Here is a 19,095-nt window from a genome sequence, read left to right on the forward strand (position 1 = left end):
GCTCTAATCTTTTTTTTCTCAAAAAAAATTAAATCTATAGGGTTTTTACTGTGTTAGTGTTACAAGGAGTATATTTATGCTATTAGAAATTGTTATACTTGACAGGTGGTTTCCTCCAAGGAGGGATACTGTGAACTTGAAGTTTCCTTTGTTTTTACTTTAGTATTTGACTGTTTCCTTCAGTAACCAATTAGCGAATGTGTCACACGTTAGAAATGTTACTATTAAGATCTCAGCACTTACAAGCAGCAGTTTCTGTGCCTGAGTGCATAAAACATTTGTTCTAGAAATTTGTAGTTCTGGAATGCTTGCTATGTAGGCAGTGTGTGGGATAATAAATCATGAGACACTCTGAGTAGTTTAAAGTAACATTTTTGCTGATCTGTTAATTTTAATCAAATTATTAAATACTTAATTCTTTTTAAACACAGATTTGCTCCATTTGAAACGTAAAAGAATATTCAATCTGTCTAAGATGGTATTTGCTACAATTTCGTAGTAATGAGTCATAGGGTGATAAAATCATTTAGGTTGGAAAAGAACCTTCAGATCGAGTCCAACCCTGTCTTATAAATTTTTTCTGTAATTGGACAAATCACAGCTTGGAGAATCAAATACTGCTTTAGCTGTTCCTTAAATTTATTTGAGCTTTGCTAGTTTTACTTGGTTCCTTTAGAGGGCTATATGCAAGGCAGATCTGTTAAATGGTTTTTTGATTGGGTTTTTTGAACATGAAGATGCTTTGATTTTTCTATTTCCAAAGCTGAAAATTGGCTTTGAAAGAAAAGTTCTAATACAAGCTTAATCCCTCTTTATTCAGATTCCCTGAGCTGTGGATGGTACAGTTGGGTCAGTCACAGGCCTGGGTTTATGTGCTGGGTCTGAATTCACCAAGTGCTATCAGAACTCAGACTGGATCCAAAAAAAAGTAAAAGACTGCTTTGAATAGCACAGTACTAGCTGTGAAATACTGACATGTGAAGGTACTAAACTTTAATGCAGAAGACCCTTCAGATTATAGTAGGATCTATGGGGAAAACATGAAATTGTGCTGATTAACTTGGATGTGCCTTGTTTCCACACTTTGTCAGTCTCCATAATGGAGCATAAGGATCTACCTCCTTTCTGGCAAGCAAGTGTAGTAAGAGTATTAGATTTAGTTCAAGTTATATTTTTCTGAACTATGTGAACAAAAGTTTTAAAATTCTTTGCTTTAAATTAGATTTTCATAGGATGTGTTGCCTTTTTTTTTTTTTTTGAGAAGCATGGGAAGGACATAGTGTGCAAGAGAAAGGAAAATACTCATCAGTTATTAAACATTTTTTTATGTGTTGACCTAACAGTTAATTTAGACCATCATTTAAAACTAAACAAACAAAAAATACCCACTATTCTTTTAAATTCAGAACTGATGTACTGCTGTTCTTCTAGTCTGAGCAGAACTGTCATGTCTTTTTATTAATATTTTTGTTATACATAAATAGTAACAGAGCCTGTAAGACTGTTCAAATTATTGACAGTAGTGATGCTGAAATCAAGTATCACACTTAACTAGCAAGCAATAAATAACATCCCTTACTAGATGATTGAGGAATATACAGTCAAGTCAGTCTAAATTTGGGTAGGGTTTGGTTTCGACAATACAGTCAGCTCTGACATTTTATATGCAGCTGTCACATGTAATATTTAATACTGCTTGCTCCTCTCTAAAGCTTTCTAAAACAGGGTTAGTTCTCATTTTGCTTTATGGGCAATTTATGTACGCTGAGATAAAGGAGGATATGTTAAAAGTGCATCTGTCAGAAAACCTGGCAGAACTCTGCATTCAGGAGTGCGAAAATAATGAATTTCCTTTCAGTATGAGAAACTGAGTAAGGTGTAATTTTCCTATATACTTTGCAAAGATTATTAGGAAAGCTGCAAGCATTTCAGTGTGCAAATAAAGGAAAAACCCAAACCAAATACAATCTTTCCTATTTTCCGTTAAATAATGTAGGGGAATGCACCTTCCAGGAACTCACTGTTGATGTTGAGTACTCGATAAAAAAATGACTTAATTGTTCTTCATATGTATTCTGAGTGTTTGTGGTTTTGTTACTGACAGGGCTTTTATTCTAGGTATTTGGTACATGTGAATTCTAACACTCATATCTGACTCAGAAAAAATGGACTAGAAAGTGTAAGACAAAAATGATTTCATTTTTATACTGTAACTAGCCCTGACACTGACCTGCTTGGTTAGTCAAATGTAACAAATTTTTAACAGAAAGAGCACTTTATGAGGTTATATAAATTTAATGCTGTAGTATATTTCTTAATATCTCCAAAATTGCTGTTGAATGCAGGGGAATATAGTGTCTTCAAATTATTTGAATAAAAATAATAATGCAAAGGAAATTATGGTAATTTCATTAATAAAGCTAATCTTTAAACTTTTGTCACTCATTTGTGCGTCAGTGCATGATTAGCTATTTTGAGATTGGGTGTTAATGTGGTTTATAAGTGCTTCAGGTGTCTAAATAACGAATGACTTTTTTATTGGTGCCTCTGATTTCTGTTTATATCAATGTATTTCCATGGCAGCTCAGAGTCTGAGAACTATTGCTACTCTATAAAGAGACTTGCAGATTTATAAAAAAATAAGTTTTTTACTTGGACATTAGGTAATGATGGTATTAGGCAATCTTAGATGGATGTGACAGACCTTCTCTATTCCTTAGCTACTCAACTCTGAGCTCACCAGCTCCTCGTGATGCCAGCACTCATTCTGCAATGTTGGAGGAAGGGAAGTGTAACCACATCAGTAGCAGTGCTGGGGGGGAGGTGGGACAGCTTTTGGCAGTCTTAAATTGGCCTGAGTCTGTCCTGAATTACATATTTGGTTCAGTAGGAGGAACATCTCAAAAGCATCACTGTACAGTGTACAAGTACAGAATACTCTGTTATACTGGCATGAAATAATAGATGTTAGAAGAAACCTCTGCAAGTCATCTAGTTAAGCCCTTGGCTCAAAGCCAGGCTAACGTCGAAATGAATAAGGTTGCTCAGAGCCTTGGCCAGTTGAATCTTGTAGGTCTCCACGGCTGACTTTCTACTTCCTCCATGCGCAGTTGGTTCCAGTACAATCTCTTCCATGGGGATAGGTCCCCTGCATGTCTCCCCCTTCCCTTCCTTATATCTCTGTGAAACTTCCTGTGCTGCAGGTTCTTGATTGCCTCACATCTTTTTGTTGCGGATGTGTAATGAGTAACAAATTTACTTCTGCTTTAAGCTGTCTTAAGCGGGTTTTATGGAGAGGAAGCAGCTGTACACACATCCAACCTTCTTCTCAATCTTTCTAGGATTAAAAAGTCCCTTTCCTTGTAGCTTTTCCTGGAATGCCATGTGCAGCAGCCCTCTAAACAACTAAGTGACCTTCTACTGGTTTTTGTCTAGTTTATCAGTATCTCATTTACTGGCTGCCGAGGGAGAGAACTGGATACAGTACTTGATGCAGCATAATGAATGCTGACTGCTGGGGAAGAACAGCTTCTTTTGACTTGTCTGCAGTTTTGCCAGTGCAGCCGTGAAAGCTGTTGGCCAGGGTCAACCCAAACACCCACACAGCTGTGTGATAACTCTCCTCTCCCTTGGGATAAATTAAAAATAGAAGGAAGGCGAGAAGACTCATGGATCAAGATAATGATGTTTTAATAGGAAAAGCCAGAGCTTGCACACACTAGCAAAGCAAAAAGAAGAATTAATTCCCTGCTTCCCACTGGGAGGCAGGTATTGGGCCACTTCCTGGAAAGTAGGGCCTTGGCATGCATAATGGTTGTGTGGACAGAATCATACAATTGTTTACGTTGGAAAAGGCCAACTGTTAACTCAGCACTGCCAAGTCCACCACTAAACCCCAAGTGCCACATCTACACAGTTTTTAAATACCTCCAGGGATGATGACTCCACCACAGCTGTAAGAGTTTCATATATCTTTAGAGAAAGAAACAGACTAAAGATACGTTGTTAAGACAGCAAAAATTACAATTTTTTCCTTCCTGTCTGTAGACAGAGATACTAATTGTTCTTGTAAGCTTTGTATTTTAACATAGCATTCTCTTTTTTTTTTTTTTTTTTTTTTAATTTGTTAAGCATTAAGAATGGTATCAGGATGACTGACAAACCTTATGCCATCTGTTCTAACAAGAAGTAGGTTGGCTGTGCTGGTTTATTCATGCAAGGGTCAAAAGAGGGTTATAAGGACTAGAGCTCTGAAGAGTTTTAAGATGTTCATTTGCAACATGGAAGACCGTTAATGTGTGAAGAACTTATAAAGGAGGAATTTGTTTAGGTTTTGATTAAAAAGGCATCTAGAGGAATTCAGCTTCAGACCCCTTTGAAGTTGAGCGACTTATCATCTGTTAGCATTAGAAACACCAGCAGACTGTGTAAAGATTATGTTCGCTTCTGTAAAAAGAAAAGACATTTTAGAACTGAATAATTTGTTCTTAAAATGGCTTGATTTTGAAACTTCCACCTTAAGATGCATTTTTATATTAAAAATCAATTTGTAATATGCCCTTTTACCTATTGAAAGTTTTTATATTGGTTAGACAATTGAAGTGTAGAAACTAAATGTATTTTCAAAGATTAATAAAAGTCTAATGAATTTTCACATATTTATTTTTCAGGAGCTGGTGAATCGGGAAAAAGCACAATTGTCAAGCAGATGAAGTAAGTATGGTAAAATACTATGACAGAGAAATGTTTCTGTTTATGTGAACAGAGAATTTATTATTTTTTCTTCCGTAGGATTATACATGAAGCTGGTTATTCAGAAGAAGAATGTAAACAGTACAAAGCTGTTGTCTACAGTAACACCATTCAGTCCATTATTGCTATCATTAGAGCAATGGGGAGGTTGAAGATAGACTTTGGTGATCCAATCAGGGCTGTGAGTATTGAAGTACACACACACACATACGGCTGAAATATCCATACTGTTTCCTGAAAAAATCTTTTGATATTCAGAAATCTTCTTTGTAGGATACAAAGTCTCATTGAAAACTTTACATGGCAAGGTGACCTGTGGAGCAGTCAGCATTGGATTGAGTCAGAACAACTGTTTGTTTTAGATACAATTTTCCAAATTCTGTCTAAATTTGGAGAACTAAACATCTGAGTCTTAGGGAGTTTTTCAAAAACTCAGTCATTTATTTGTACAAATTTGTGGGCTGCTACATTCTGTAGGTCATTTCAGTTAGACATCTTCACATTCCTTAAAAAACACAGCTGAAATAGGGAGGCATGTAGCTACTGTCTGAATGTCTCTATTAGTTCATAGGCACAGCAGTGCCTGAAACATTTCCAGCCTCTAACTGAATCCTGTCATACGGATTTCCAGTGTTGAGGACTTCATTTTACTCAAAGCAGAGACATGGGCCTACACCTGATGCTGGTATCCCATGTTTTTCATTATAGCAATCTTGGGATTTTTTCCAGGAAATGAGACCTTTTTCTAAGCTTTTCTTCACCTTTTCCATCTTATATCATCTTATATCCCACATGCAAACCTCTGATGGGTTTATTTGCTGTTCCACCTGTTTGAAACTGGTCTGTAGAATTGATATCTCCAGTCCTACCCCTGTGCTTTTATCTGTGACTACACCCATATCTGGTCAGGTGGTGAGATGCTCAGAATATTTCTATAAAATGCTCAGCTTAGGTGTTTTTACTTGTCCTCTTGTTGCAGGACTGAGTACAGTCTGTAGTGCAGTGCTGAAATTGATCCCCAGAGCTGCTAGTCTGAATAGTTAAACTTAGTTACGTGTGCTTTTATCTCCTTTCCATAGAAATCAGTGTCAGAACATGGAATGCTCACCAGTAAGGGTTTTGATGCAGGAACTTGTCACGTTGTGGCTATCCCCCAGGAAAAAGGGAGGAAGGGTTTTTCTGTTCATGTATTGAAATAAGTATGTAAGGAGGTCAGAGGGATATTTTGACCTAAGTTTGTTCTGTCATGTTAATGTGGAATCACAATTTGGAAGGAGAGGAGGGCCTTTAAGAAACAGTATGTAAATTCCTTATTCATGACAGTCTTGTGTTCATTTTATTGATTGCTTGAAAAGCAAAATTTATAAATGTTAGAGAGTATTCCTTTAGTAATCTTGTGAAATGCAGTATGTATGGTTGTCATAAGGAAGACAAACGTTCATGAGATTACATATAGTGAGTCATAAAGTTGTATCCGAAGTCTAAATCTGATTGGCAGTTAGCCAGTTATAGCCATTTTTGTTATGTGCATATGTTAATGATGTCTCTTCAGTTGTAAACAGAAATAGGAAAAGCTTCATTTTCATTTGTTATTCCTCTGTGCATTTGCTCTCACGTTTGCTGTAGTCTGCCCTGGAAGACCAAAGTTTTCCAGGGCAGCAACAGTATCTCAGTGCTTGTTAGTTCGGTATTTGTGCAGTGGAGTTCTCTCTGGAGTCTGGCAGTTAATGTTGCAAAGAGGCAGATGGTAGACTTATGTTGCTAAATACATAGTAAGAGAAAACGGAGGAGGAGTAAATTTAGGTGTTAGCAGATAAAATGACTAACAAGAAGATTTTGAGGGCTATGTTATACATGATGTCAGTTTGAAGTCATCTGAGTTTCTCAACTTCAGAGAGCTATATAAATGATGAGGCAAACTTCTGTCAGGAATAATCTTAAAATAGCCATCCATCCCTTTGCACTTAGTCAAGTCTTGGTGGTCCAAATTCTTTTTTTTTTTTCAGAGCATCACTGCTGTGGAACATTAGTACTAGATTCTTGCCGTTTGTTAAGCCAGAAATGGAAAAAGTAATACAGAGCTTCTGTTGTATATCAGTATCACTTGAAAAAAAAGAAAAAAGTGTATTTATACCTCAGTTATTCTATTTTGTTTTCGAAAAAAAAAGCTTGAAAAGCTTGAAATTGTAACTCCTGGGGCAAAGTATTACATTCAGATTCTTTTGGGTGAATTTCTGAGGGTTTTCCTCTAAATGGGATAAGTCTGTTTGGAAAAATAATATACTCTTATTTTTGTCATAGGACTAATGGTAAAGCAGTGAGTTGAACGTTTTCTTTTTTCAAGTTATTGAATCAAGGGAGCACAGGTTACACCAGCAGCTTCAGTAATGATCTGTCTGGAGTCTGGTGTATCTTTGTCTGTGCTACAGGACAGTACCGTGTTTTGAGAGACATTTAGTGAATGTGCTTCAAAGGACTGTGGACCACTTTCTGAATGTGAGATTTACAGTAATTAGAGAGGTGGTTAAATTAGGTTTTTTACATTACCTCATTTATGAAATCTGGTATAAAATGAGTGATACCTAGAGAGGAAGCTGCCCCATTCCAGTTAAAGATATTATAGAAAAATATCTAGCATTGGTTAATAATGAAAGTAGGACTTGATCATTATATACTACCTCACTTGTGGTGTCTGTGGTAGTTGCCATCCTTAGCAAAAGGAGTACAGGCGTAACAGAGACCATTTCTTAATGTTTGGGCTTTTAAAGAGCTAAAATCAACTCCCTTATTCCACTTTCCCTTTCCTCTCTTGCCTGTTTGAGAGCATGTAGAGATCAGAGCTATTTGAAACAGAGTAAATTTTGTATATTTGAAAGTCAGACCATGTTAGGCATAAAATGGCATCATTTTTTGTGACAAAATTGGCTGTCAGTTTCTAAGCTGTTTCTATCGTGTGTTGTACATATTGTTGTATATATTGTCTCTTCTTCAAGATCTGCTGCTTCTATGAGTTGTAGGTTCTTGCCTTTGCATCCACAATTTTCAAGACCAGAATTATCATTCAGGTTTCTTTCATGCAGGCATATTGCTCAAATTACAGTCCCTGAGATCTGACTATCCAACCCTTTGATCTTTAGGGCTCTGGGTTTTGTACGTAATTATTATTGCAATCCATTGAATTTTTGTTATTTGTCCATAATTTGTCCTGTCTATGTACAGTAATTAGTATTTTTGTTTAACAACTGTTCTTTTAGATTTCTACCAACTCTAGCTTTCAAAAGACACTTTCAACTATATATCAGATACTGGTTCTTCATATGTGTACCTACATATATATATACACATATATTTAAATCTCTTCAAGTTTGCTTCGAGTTGACTGAACTGCAAACTTTGTGTTTTCAGCCTGTGAAATTCAGTATTACTCAATCTATCTGTAAACAATTTTTCTGTTAGCTTGCATAAACTTTGATTGTTTAAGTCTACAGTGGACAGTATCTTTAGAACAATCACTACTTAATGTGCTTATCCTGGAAATTTTTTTTCCCACAGCTTAGTGTTTGAACAGCAGAGCAATAGATTTTTCTACAGATTTGCACCTGTGTCTTCACTTACTGTTTTGTAGGAATAACCTTATGTGTTGCTTTTTTAAATCCTCCTCTTTCTTGAAATACTTTCCGTTCCCAGCTGATGTGTCCAAGTCTCTCCCTTTCTCCTTTTCAGATTCATTGTTCTCTTTCTTTTAATTACTGGACAAACAGTACATGCTGTGGGTAGTAGTGACAAGCCTCAAGTGTGATGATTTTTCTGGCTGATGTACCTTGGCATTAGATCACATACTGCTGATAACCAAGGTCAAGCAGCTCCCTGCAGCAGGGTACTAGTGTGGAGATCTTCCCTCTACCCAGTGCCTTACAGGTCTAACGTTAAGTTTCAGTGCTCAGTCAAAATTGGATGAAGGTACTAAACTGGTCACGTTCTGTTAAAGGGGAATGGTGGATTTACATCCTGTACTCCATTAGCCTCACTCTCAAAGCCTGTCATTATAAATAGTTTTAAAATCCAGCATTTGCTCTTAAAAATCTTGATATTTGTTTGATATTGCTTTACCAAGAAAATTTGGTGTCTGTAGAATAATTAGAGGTAATGAATATTTGTAGCTGATTTATCTGGAAAGGTTTTAAGAAGTATTTTTCTAATTCCTGATGCAAGATTTGGGAAGTGATTTTGTCACTTTCAAAGTTGTTTTTTGAAGCTTAAGTGTTTAATGTGTTATCTTCAGTTAATCAATATACATCTGCATTTCTGAAGGGTCTAGTCTGCAGTGTAAGCATTTTGTCCAGTATGTGGTATTTGATGAGCAAATACAGTTAACTTTAGGCTTGAGCACAAAATAGGTTACTACTCCTGTTTATGAAAACTTATTCGACTTATAAACTGATCAGAAGAAACTTTATTAGCAATGACAAATTTTTAGTGTTGAAACACTTTGTGTTGTTGAAAAATGTGGGAATTGATATCCTATTGAGAACACTAAAACCAATTGTTTATTTCACTTTTTTCTTGTTTGGTTACATTCACATTTACCAGGTTAAGCAACTCTTGCTGAATATCTTAGGTGATAATACATGTGTTGTATTTCTCAATATTTGTCTCTGCACTCTCTGTTTACATCCTAAAGGATGATGCTCGTCAGCTCTTTGTGTTGGCTGGAGCAGCAGAAGAAGGATTTATGACTGCAGAGCTTGCTGGAGTTATCAAGAGACTGTGGAAAGACAGTGGAGTTCAAGCTTGTTTCAACAGATCTCGAGAGTACCAGCTTAATGACTCTGCTGCCTAGTAAGTAGTGTGACAGAAAAGATTCTCTTGGCCTTCTAAGTAGTAGTTAAAGAAGTGTACGTGTCATCTTTTGACAAGTTCTGCTCCCACGTAGATGGAAACCACAGAAGTATCTGGACAAAGATACTGTCTGCTTGGGTCAAAATGCTGCAACTAGGCTTCGAGGTTGGAAAGGAAGAGGTGTGGTATAATTATGAACTTGTCGTGCTCTGACCAGGTGTTTCACCCTCTTAAAGAAGACAAAAGTTGCTTTAAGGTGCTTTAATAGCATTTTTATTACAGAAACCTGACTCAGCTACCTTTTCAGTATCTGAACATGTCCAGAAAATTTGATCTGAATTTGTATTACCAAGGATATTACTTTTATGTTCGTTTCTCCTATAGTTCAACATTGCTGCATTTTCTTTGTTAATTAATGGTCTCTATTAGAAACGTGTTGAGGAAAGGTAACAATCAGGATGTATCTTTTATGCTAGGGCACTTCAGTAAAAAAATAAAATAATAAGGAACTAAGGGTGGCAGAAATAAGATTGTGTGGCAGCAAGTAATGGTAAGTCAGTCAAGGAAGGAGTCCACCAAGGGAGAGTTAAGATGGTAAAGAATGGCATAGCAGTGACACTGCTTATAGTGCAATTTTTTAAAAGCTTTATAATTCTGAAGTAATTTGTACTCTTTGAAGTTATTTCTCACTGAAGCATTCCATTTGGAGTTTAAATTACTCTCCTCTGGTACCCTCCTGTGTTCTATTTTGTTGTTTTAGATATCTCTACCTCCAATTTCATAAGAAAACTGTTCTTTTAGCCATACAGTTCTATCGTTAAAATTGCTAACTTGTTACACAGAAAGTAGAACATAATGCCTTCCCTATTTACTGTGGGAACGGCAAAAGTAAGCACAAGTAAGATTTGTGTGGTTTTTAGAAGCACTGGTCTTGGCCTACATTGCAAGAATTTTGGCAATGAAAGTATATTATTGTAAAAAATATGTGTAATTAGAAAATCTCAATAGAAAGTTAATTGTTATGTATAAGGCATTTTCTTAAACACATTAATTCTGACCAAAACACTGAGTTGTTCTTTTGATACCTATTATCAAATCTAGGGTAATTTGGGGCTTTGTTTACAGTTCAAAGTAACTGTTAGTTCATTAGGTTACAAAGATGAAGGTGTTCTTCTAATTAGTGCGAACAACACTGATGTACGTGGAACCATGTTTGCATTTTGGGATTTCCAGTTTGTAGTGGAATAAATTGCATAAGTTTTCTTTCATCTAGGATGAAATATTGTTATGTCTCTAAAGCTTATTTTGGAAAAAAAACTTGGAAATTTTAATGAATAACATGTCTAGATTTTTAGTCTTACGTCAGAGAAAACTGTTTTATAAAATTCAAGCACAATGTAATGAATGGACCTAGAACTTCTGTAATTCTTTGCAATTATTTTGTTACTATTTTATGAATAACTGAAAACAGTATTTATTTTTAACTTTAGTTACTTGAACGACTTGGACAGGATAGCACAAACCAGCTACATTCCAACTCAACAGGACGTTCTCAGGACTAGAGTGAAAACCACAGGAATAGTGGAAACTCACTTTACCTTCAAAGATCTTCATTTTAAGTATGTAAATCTTGCAGCATGATCATCTATCTGTTACAGTTCCTGTGAAATTGTAGAATATGGCTTTCAATGGTGTAATTTAACAAATTTGTCTAACCACAAGTTGGATTATTTTTCTTTCCGTTTCTTTAAAAAAAAAATTCCTCATGCTGGACTCAGTTTTCTGAAGGGATATAGTACTTGTTGGAACTTCAGTAAATGTTTTGGGTTTATTGGAAGCATTTTGTAAAGATGCTTTTTATGTAAATTAAATCCCTTCGTTCCCCAGCCTGTGTTGACATGGGGATTTCCCCGACCCAGGTGCACCATTCATGGTGAAAGCAGCAGAACAGTTGACCTCCTACTGGTGAGGAAGAATGAGAAGAAAACTCAGTAAAACACACATTAAATTACATGAAATCACATTTTGACTATGCAGAAATTCTTGTCAGCATGTCTATATAATATATTTGTTTAGTATCTTTATGGAAAATATTTCTTTTTCATGGAAATGTGTATCAAGTACTGTAATAGGTATGCTGCAGGACCATCAGTACTGTGCAAATATGTTTTGTTTCCTTGTTTTAGGGTTTAAGTGTACAAAATCTGTTAATCCATAAAAGAATAGCTGATAAATGGGAATGTACCTCTTGAAAACCTGAGGAGAGTAGTCCTCAGCCAAGCCTGAAGAGAGGTCTTCAGTATTCTGAGGAGCATTTCATCTTCTCACTCACTTCATAATGTTTCTTGTTCAGCTCCCTACTGTAGATGGGTCCAGTCTGTGCTGATTATCAGGGCTGTTACAAGGACCATGGGATTATGCTTCTGTAAAATGTGTAACTTTGAGACAGGCCTGTGGAAGTATTTAGCTGTAATGTTGTACATTTAAACACCTGTACCTGTGCTTTAGGAGACAGGCTTAATGAGTTATTGGAAGGGCTTGAAATATACTCTGACATAACATTGAAAAGAACTTCTAAGATGAACCAAAGACATGAAAGGCTTCATTATTGTAAGGCAAGGGTACATAAACATGACTAGCTGTGCAATATCAATTTCTTTCATTATCTTTTCTTTCCTGTTCTTCTGTATGTATTTAGATTCTTTGAGGTTGAGCCTCAATTCAGCCTTCTCTATAAAGTGCTTAGCATTACTTTGATTATTGATTCAATCCAAAATGCAAATAGCTAGTCTTCATCCTGTTTCTATAGACTCTTCCAGAAGTTGAGTCTGATGATTTACTACTTTTGTCTTCAAAGAACACCTTTTTTTTTTTTGTAGAAATGTTAATTCTTACAGAAATTCATCTCTTAGTATGAATTTATAAAGCCTAGCATTAGAATGACAGAAGTAACAAGTAAAATTTAAGGTATTAATTATTAAAGTATACAGGTACAAAATATCTTCCTGGGGTACAGCCATAATTAATTATTTGAGAAGTAGGAGTAGGTGGCTGCCTTGCATTTATATAGGGTAATATCCAAAGGCTTCCTCTCAAAGCTATCTCTGAAGGTAAGGAACACTTCTAAGGAATCCTTTTTTCCTTTTTAAATTCTAACAGGAATAATCTTTCAAGACATTTTTAACATGGAATTATCCCAATGTAGAACATTAAATGGGCAATGAGCATTGTCACACCATAGTGTATCCCAATAGAATACCTTATTAGAGGTTACGAGGTTTCTGACCGTTTTTGATGAGAAAGCAAAGGGACTTGATTTTCCTTCTAATTTGTTTCCTTCTCTACTTATTTTTACTGTGTTTTTTCAAATTAAAATCTAGCAACTTGGAACACTTGATTTGTAAAAATAACAACTGTAATTAAAACCCTTCAAGTGCAATTTACCTGGTTGTGTAGTACACTAACATTAAATTGGTAAGGTTTTATCCATGTGCCCCACCTTCCAATCTTACAGCTCAGGGAAAAAGAGGAAAGGGGGATAATAAAAAAATACAAGTCAGTTTTAGTGAGTGTATTGTATGAAAGACTTAATTGCATTTCCAAAAAATGCATTTATTAGAGGGAAAATGAGAGTTGTTTTTACTCTGTAATCCTTTTTTTTTGTCTTTTAAGATAATTTTGAAAATAATTAAAGCATCTCTTAAAAAAAAATCTCATTTAAACATGGCCAGTTGAAGAATGGATTTAAATTGTAATTTGATTTAGAAGAGAGAGGTACTGAACCTCACCAGAATTTAGAGTTGAGATCTAAAATTTATTTTCTACAAATTTAATTATATATTTTAATATTCAGAATACAAAAACATCAATAATAAAGTCAGTGTTCAACTTCCTTAGTTCTGCATTATTTCCAAGTATTGAAAAAGACACCACTCTTCTCTTAAAGAATCTTACGTTGTTGTTCAGTATCTTTTATTATTTTAGACTTTTTAGTAAAGCTAACTCTGTATATTTTTGTTGTTATAGATTACAATTAACTTTGTTGATTAAATATATTATTGTAAATAATTAATCTTGTTTAGCTTTCATTTCATACCTCCTCATGCTCTCTAAAATGTATAGGAAGGCTTTTAAGGCTTTATTAAAATTAGGATTTTTACTGAGAAAAATAGTAATAAATGTTGCAGATTTTTATGTCCTTTTTAAAATGTTGTGCTCAGACTTACATATCTGATATTTTCAGATTTTATTGGTTAATATTCAGAAAGCTAGAAATTCCAAAGTTCATTCCCTGCTTTGTGCTTCTGTTTCACAGAATGTTTGATGTTGGAGGCCAAAGATCAGAGCGGAAGAAGTGGATTCATTGTTTTGAGGGTGTTACAGCAATTATTTTTTGTGTGGCACTAAGTGATTATGACTTGGTCTTGGCTGAAGATGAGGAAATGGCAAGTACTGCAATGTTGAAGAAGGGAACAGTTGTTGGATAGAAGCTAAATAAGTTTGGAAGGAAAGCTATAAATATGTCTTTTGGAGTATTACTGCTTTATAAGATGTATGGTTTGTGCAAGAGGTCTCAGGAATGCTGATAGAATTCATGCCTTCAGGTTTCAAAGTATTTCCTCATATTCTCAGAAGGAATACTAAGAGAAATATTCTTTGCAGCTACACTTTCATGTTTTAAAGGATGCATAAGTTAATGAGGATGCATTGTCAGTAATACACATTTTAGTTTCTTTAGGGATACTAGAAGTACAGAGTAAGAACTTTCTTGACTTATCTGTGTCTACCTTGTTTTGTTTTTCCTTCCTTCCTCAGTCTTCAGTTTTTGCATCTTTCTAAATATGTTTCTCTGATCTCAGTTGCAGAAATTTTTCTCTTCCTTCTCCCTTCCACCTCCCTCTGCTCCTTTCTCCTCTTTCAAGGGTTTACTTCTTCCATGTCACTGTGTACAGGGTGCATTTTACTGTCTGAGTGGTCTGAAGTGATGCTTGTCTATTGTGTGCGAATCATTAACAGACTTTTGTGCTCCTCCTTGTGTTCTGCAACTTCCTATAAAATATAATTTGGGGAGGAAAGAGAAATAAGAAAACCTTTCAAGTCAAACATAGTCAAAGAAGGTCGTATCTAGTATCCTGCTGCTTAAATGGCTGGAACTTGGCCAAAGTACTTACATATTGGATAATTTTTCTACAGAGTTAAGAATTATGGTAAGAGGAAAAAAACCTGCTCATTTGATTCACTAGTCTTGTAGAACTTCTTTTCCTTCTTCTGGAATATCAGCTAGGTGCAGAATTCATTTTCAATTTCCAGAAGATCTGATCAGTATTAAGAAAAATTCAGGTAAATCAGCGATTCTTGTAGAATATCTGTACTGCAAAATGTCAAAACACAGTAAAAATTTCTAAAATACTAAAAACTTAAACCTGGAAATTAGAAAAAGTAGTTGCTTAAAGCCGGCTTGTAGAAGTGGTCTTTGTGGTGGTCTTGGCTTCTCTCTATTTCCCTGTGGTAAAATGTGATTTTGTTTGCTAAAAACTTAGTTTTGTAACTTACCTGGTTCATTTATAACTAATCAAAAATATGGATCCTGATTTTACTACCAAAGTTTGATAAAATACAAAGAAGATGTGTTTTTTTCCAATTACAGAATCGGATGCATGAAAGCATGAAATTGTTTGACAGTATCTGCAACAATAAATGGTTCACAGACACTTCTATTATTCTATTCCTGAACAAGAAGGATCTTTTTGAAGAAAAAATCAAAAGAAGTCCTCTCACTATTTGCTACCCTGAATATGCAGGTATTAGAGGGGGGTGCAGGTGTCAAGTTGAGTTTTTTTTGCTAAATTACATAGTTTTTGATGGACAAATCATGAGTTGAATAACTCTAGGCATCTAAAATATTTATATGAAAAGAAGTTTAGGATGGGGGATTATTTTTATGGATCAGAAGGAAAATAGGGCTAAGTCTTTTTAACCATGTGAAATAATGCTGGTCCACTGATAGCATTTACATGGTACTGCTACAACTCTTCAGGCTAATTTATTTAACCCATTCTTATTTCTGATATTGTCTTGTTTTAGTACTTAAACGTAAGTAGGAAACCCTGAGGGCACATGAGAGTTTTATTTGAACAGGGAGTGTACATACATTTTGAAGTAGGTGGCTTACTCAGGAAATACAAAGCAAAAGAGGATGAATTCATTTGAACAAGTCTTAGCCTTTTTATGTATCGTTTTCTTTGTAACTTCAAGCTCTGGTACAGAAAATAGCATGTCGGAGGTAAGAAGCTTAGGAGAGATACGTATGCTAAATGTCTTTAATTGTGTGTGGGAAACCCAAACCTTTTAAAAACATAAAAATTGAAAGCAAGTAAAGTGAATTCAGGAAACAAAATATCCTAATCTAGGGAACAGTGATGGGTCATTAATGACTTGTTCCTCTGCCACTGAAGTAAATGGAAAGATTTCCTGCAGCTGGAATTGAATACTTAGGTTTTATTCTTACAAATGCATCCAAAAGGTTTCCTTCAAAGTTTTTTAATGGTATCTTTAAGCAATGGCTGTGGAATTACTCCTCTTCAGGTTTAGGTTAACAATTTCCAAAGAAGCAATTCCTTCAAAGATACAAAATGCATGTTACTATTTTGCAGTTTGAAACCTGCTTACGGAGCGATTTTTTTCTTCTAGGGTCAAACACTTATGAAGAAGCAGCTGCATACATTCAGTGTCAGTTTGAGGATCTGAACAAGAGAAAAGACACAAAGGAAATCTACACTCACTTCACTTGTGCCACAGACACAAAAAATGTGCAGTTTGTTTTTGATGCTGTAACTGATGTCATTATTAAAAATAACCTTAAAGACTGTGGCCTCTTCTGAGAACAGACAAGAGGTTGTTAAATGGTAAATTACATACCTGAAAACAGGACTTAGGCATTTGGAATATGCCCATGCTGTGTAATACCTGCATAGATATACTTAATTCTCTTTTATTTTATTTTTAGGTTTGAAGATCAACTTCGCACAATTCTAATCTGATTCTTTTCAAGGTGAAAGAAGTACAAAATACGTTGTGCTGAATGATAGATCAGTACTGTACTTGCCTGTTTTAACAGCTTTATTTATGTTTGTCTTGTAAATTTAAGTAATTAGTTAACACTGAGATGTCAGTTGATTGTATGTAAACTTACAATTGTAGTAATGTATTTGTATAAACGTTGAACGGAATATTTTAGTAAGTTGATGTCCTCTAAAACATTCCTCTAAAATTTCCATGTTTTCTGAAGATACTCTTAGAGGAGACAGACACTTTTTGCCTTGGAATTATTTAAACATCTTGTAAAATTAAATTTTCTTTTCATCTTAAGGGTGCATGCTGCCTTATTCTTTACTTTTGTTGGTAATACTGTATATGGCGTTTGCTTTTTTGATATTTAAACAGCCTCATACACCTGCTCAGACTTAAAGAAACATAACCAATAAAACTTGTTTTTTGCCTTAAGTTTTGAAAAAAATCTTTTTATAAATTCAAGATAAATGCAAAGATTATTTTAAAATTTAAATGAAATTCACATTTTATGAAATCTGGGCTTGCAGTCTTTGCAGTGGAAATGTGGCAACACTGGGAAATTGAAGTTTAAGGTTCAGCTATCACAAAAGCTGATGGAAATGCAAAAAGGAAGTTGTTAAAACTAGTTATATCAATAAAATATTTTTTTGAAGCTGTGGTCTTTACTCAGTGGAGTGAATGGAAAAACTACCTTTGGGGTTTTTTAAATAGACGGTTAGCAAAGGCTGGACTTCAGAATAATTTTTTTCTGTTTATTTAAGAAGTAAATTCATGTTCTCCTTACACATTTTGCTATTTTCTGATAATAAAACTACTTTGATAATTTAATAACCATAGAAATACTGGGTTCTTCCACAAGACATGGCAAAGTGGCTTCACAGATTTCAGCAATTTCCTGTTGCATATAATAAGATTCTTCAGTATTTTGGATAAGGTGTTTAAGTAACTTAGAAGTGCTGATCCTTTAATATCCTCTTTAATTATAATTAAAGTCTCACAGTTTGTTATAATATTAAGTTAAAGAATATAATTTTCTTCTAGTTATGCTTTCATTGTGTGATTTGCTGTCTTAGGTACATATCATCCATTGCCTTATGGATAGTGCCAAAATTGATTTTTTTTTTTTAATACAGATTTTAAAAGGAATAAGCTTCTAGTTGTAAATAAGTTGATGGTTGTCTTAAATGTCTGTCATCTAGAAAATACGAACCTACCAAACTTGGAAATACGATTTTCTATAATTGTTAAAATATTTCAGGCAGCTACAGTACACCATAAGTTCTTTGAGAAGTAAATAAGTCTTGGAACCTGTGGCTATTTTTCTATATTATATTAGCATTTTTGTTCCTAGAAATGTTCAAAATATTTAAGTCTGTGTTCTGTTGTTTAATTTTTGATTGTGTGTGTGTTTTAGTTAGGCTTCAGCTTGAGTAAAACTTACCTGCACTTCTCATTCTTTAATGTTTCCTTTGTTAGGTACAGATTTGCTAAATGTGTTTTAAATGTAAGGTTAGAAAGGAGGTAACTTAATGCTGGAGGTTGTTAAATACATTGATACATTATGAGCTCTTTCAGCAGTTATGGTAAGCAATCTGTATATCCTGGGCTGCTTTTAATTGTGCTTTACAGTTCTGGATATGATTTTAAATCTCACTGAACTACTTTGTGGAATTGTATTTACACCTACGTTCAAGTTGGTTTTTGTACTTAATGTAAAACAAAAATTGGGATTAATCAAATTAAATAAATCTAAATTTTGTGCCTTGCTTGAAAGAAATGTTTTTCTTTAAATGTGCTGATGGAAATCTTTTTGCATCCATCCTGTGGAGGCAAATAGGGAGTAAAAATGAGAAGATAGGAAGTCAAAAGTAAATACAAAAACTTTGTGCTAGAAACAATAACATAAAAATGAAAATAAATAATGTTTATTAGTTATTAATATATTTCCTTTACTATTGTTCCAAGACCTTCAGTTGAAGAATTTTTGGAATTTCATAACTAGCGCTTTCTGAAGTATTTGCATCTTAATACAGAACAAAATCATGCAAGAATTTTGCTCACTAGTCCAGACAGAAAATTTTGTTTTTTCTGACCTGATGGGTGGCCAGCAGGTGTGTTTCCTTGTAGATATGCTGCGCTGGTTGTTCAGTCTTTGTCCAGAGATGAAAGTTGTCAGCCAAGGCCACTGCTCTAGGAAAAGCTACGAGAGGATTTGCATTCTGTTGTCAGGGAAGCCACACACTTAGCTTTCACTGTGACTGCAGTAAGGCTCCACTCCATCTCTGTTCCGTCAGGACTATCCTTCTGTGTCAGAGCACTGCAGAAAAGTGGGGAAATGCTGTAGGTGCACCACTGGCTGAGAAGGACAGTTGTCCCTGAGCCCCCATTCTGTTCCAGTTCCCTATTCCCCTCATTTCTTCATGCAGTGTTCAG

General features: G+C 34.9%; 1 protein-coding gene across 1 annotated transcript in view; it reads left to right on the top strand.

The window, feature by feature from the left end:
- GNAI1 (G protein subunit alpha i1) overlaps positions 1-18,430 on the top strand; it is a 32,761-nt gene extending 14,331 nt beyond the window's left edge. The window contains exons 2-9 of the mRNA XM_027679460.1: positions 4,671-4,713; positions 4,792-4,933; positions 9,434-9,591; positions 11,082-11,210; positions 13,907-14,036; positions 15,239-15,392; positions 16,282-16,496; positions 16,598-18,430. Coding sequence (XP_027535261.1) covers positions 4,671-4,713; positions 4,792-4,933; positions 9,434-9,591; positions 11,082-11,210; positions 13,907-14,036; positions 15,239-15,392; positions 16,282-16,472 — 947 coding nt within the window. The 3' untranslated portion in view covers positions 16,473-16,496; positions 16,598-18,430. The remainder of the gene's footprint in view (positions 1-4,670; positions 4,714-4,791; positions 4,934-9,433; positions 9,592-11,081; positions 11,211-13,906; positions 14,037-15,238; positions 15,393-16,281; positions 16,497-16,597) is intronic.
- The last annotated feature ends 665 nt before the right edge of the window (positions 18,431-19,095 follow it).

This window comes from Neopelma chrysocephalum, unplaced genomic scaffold (genome assembly GCF_003984885.1).
Source record: "Neopelma chrysocephalum unplaced genomic scaffold, ASM398488v2 Primary Assembly neopelma1_45, whole genome shotgun sequence".
Lineage (NCBI taxonomy): Eukaryota > Metazoa > Chordata > Aves > Passeriformes > Pipridae > Neopelma > Neopelma chrysocephalum.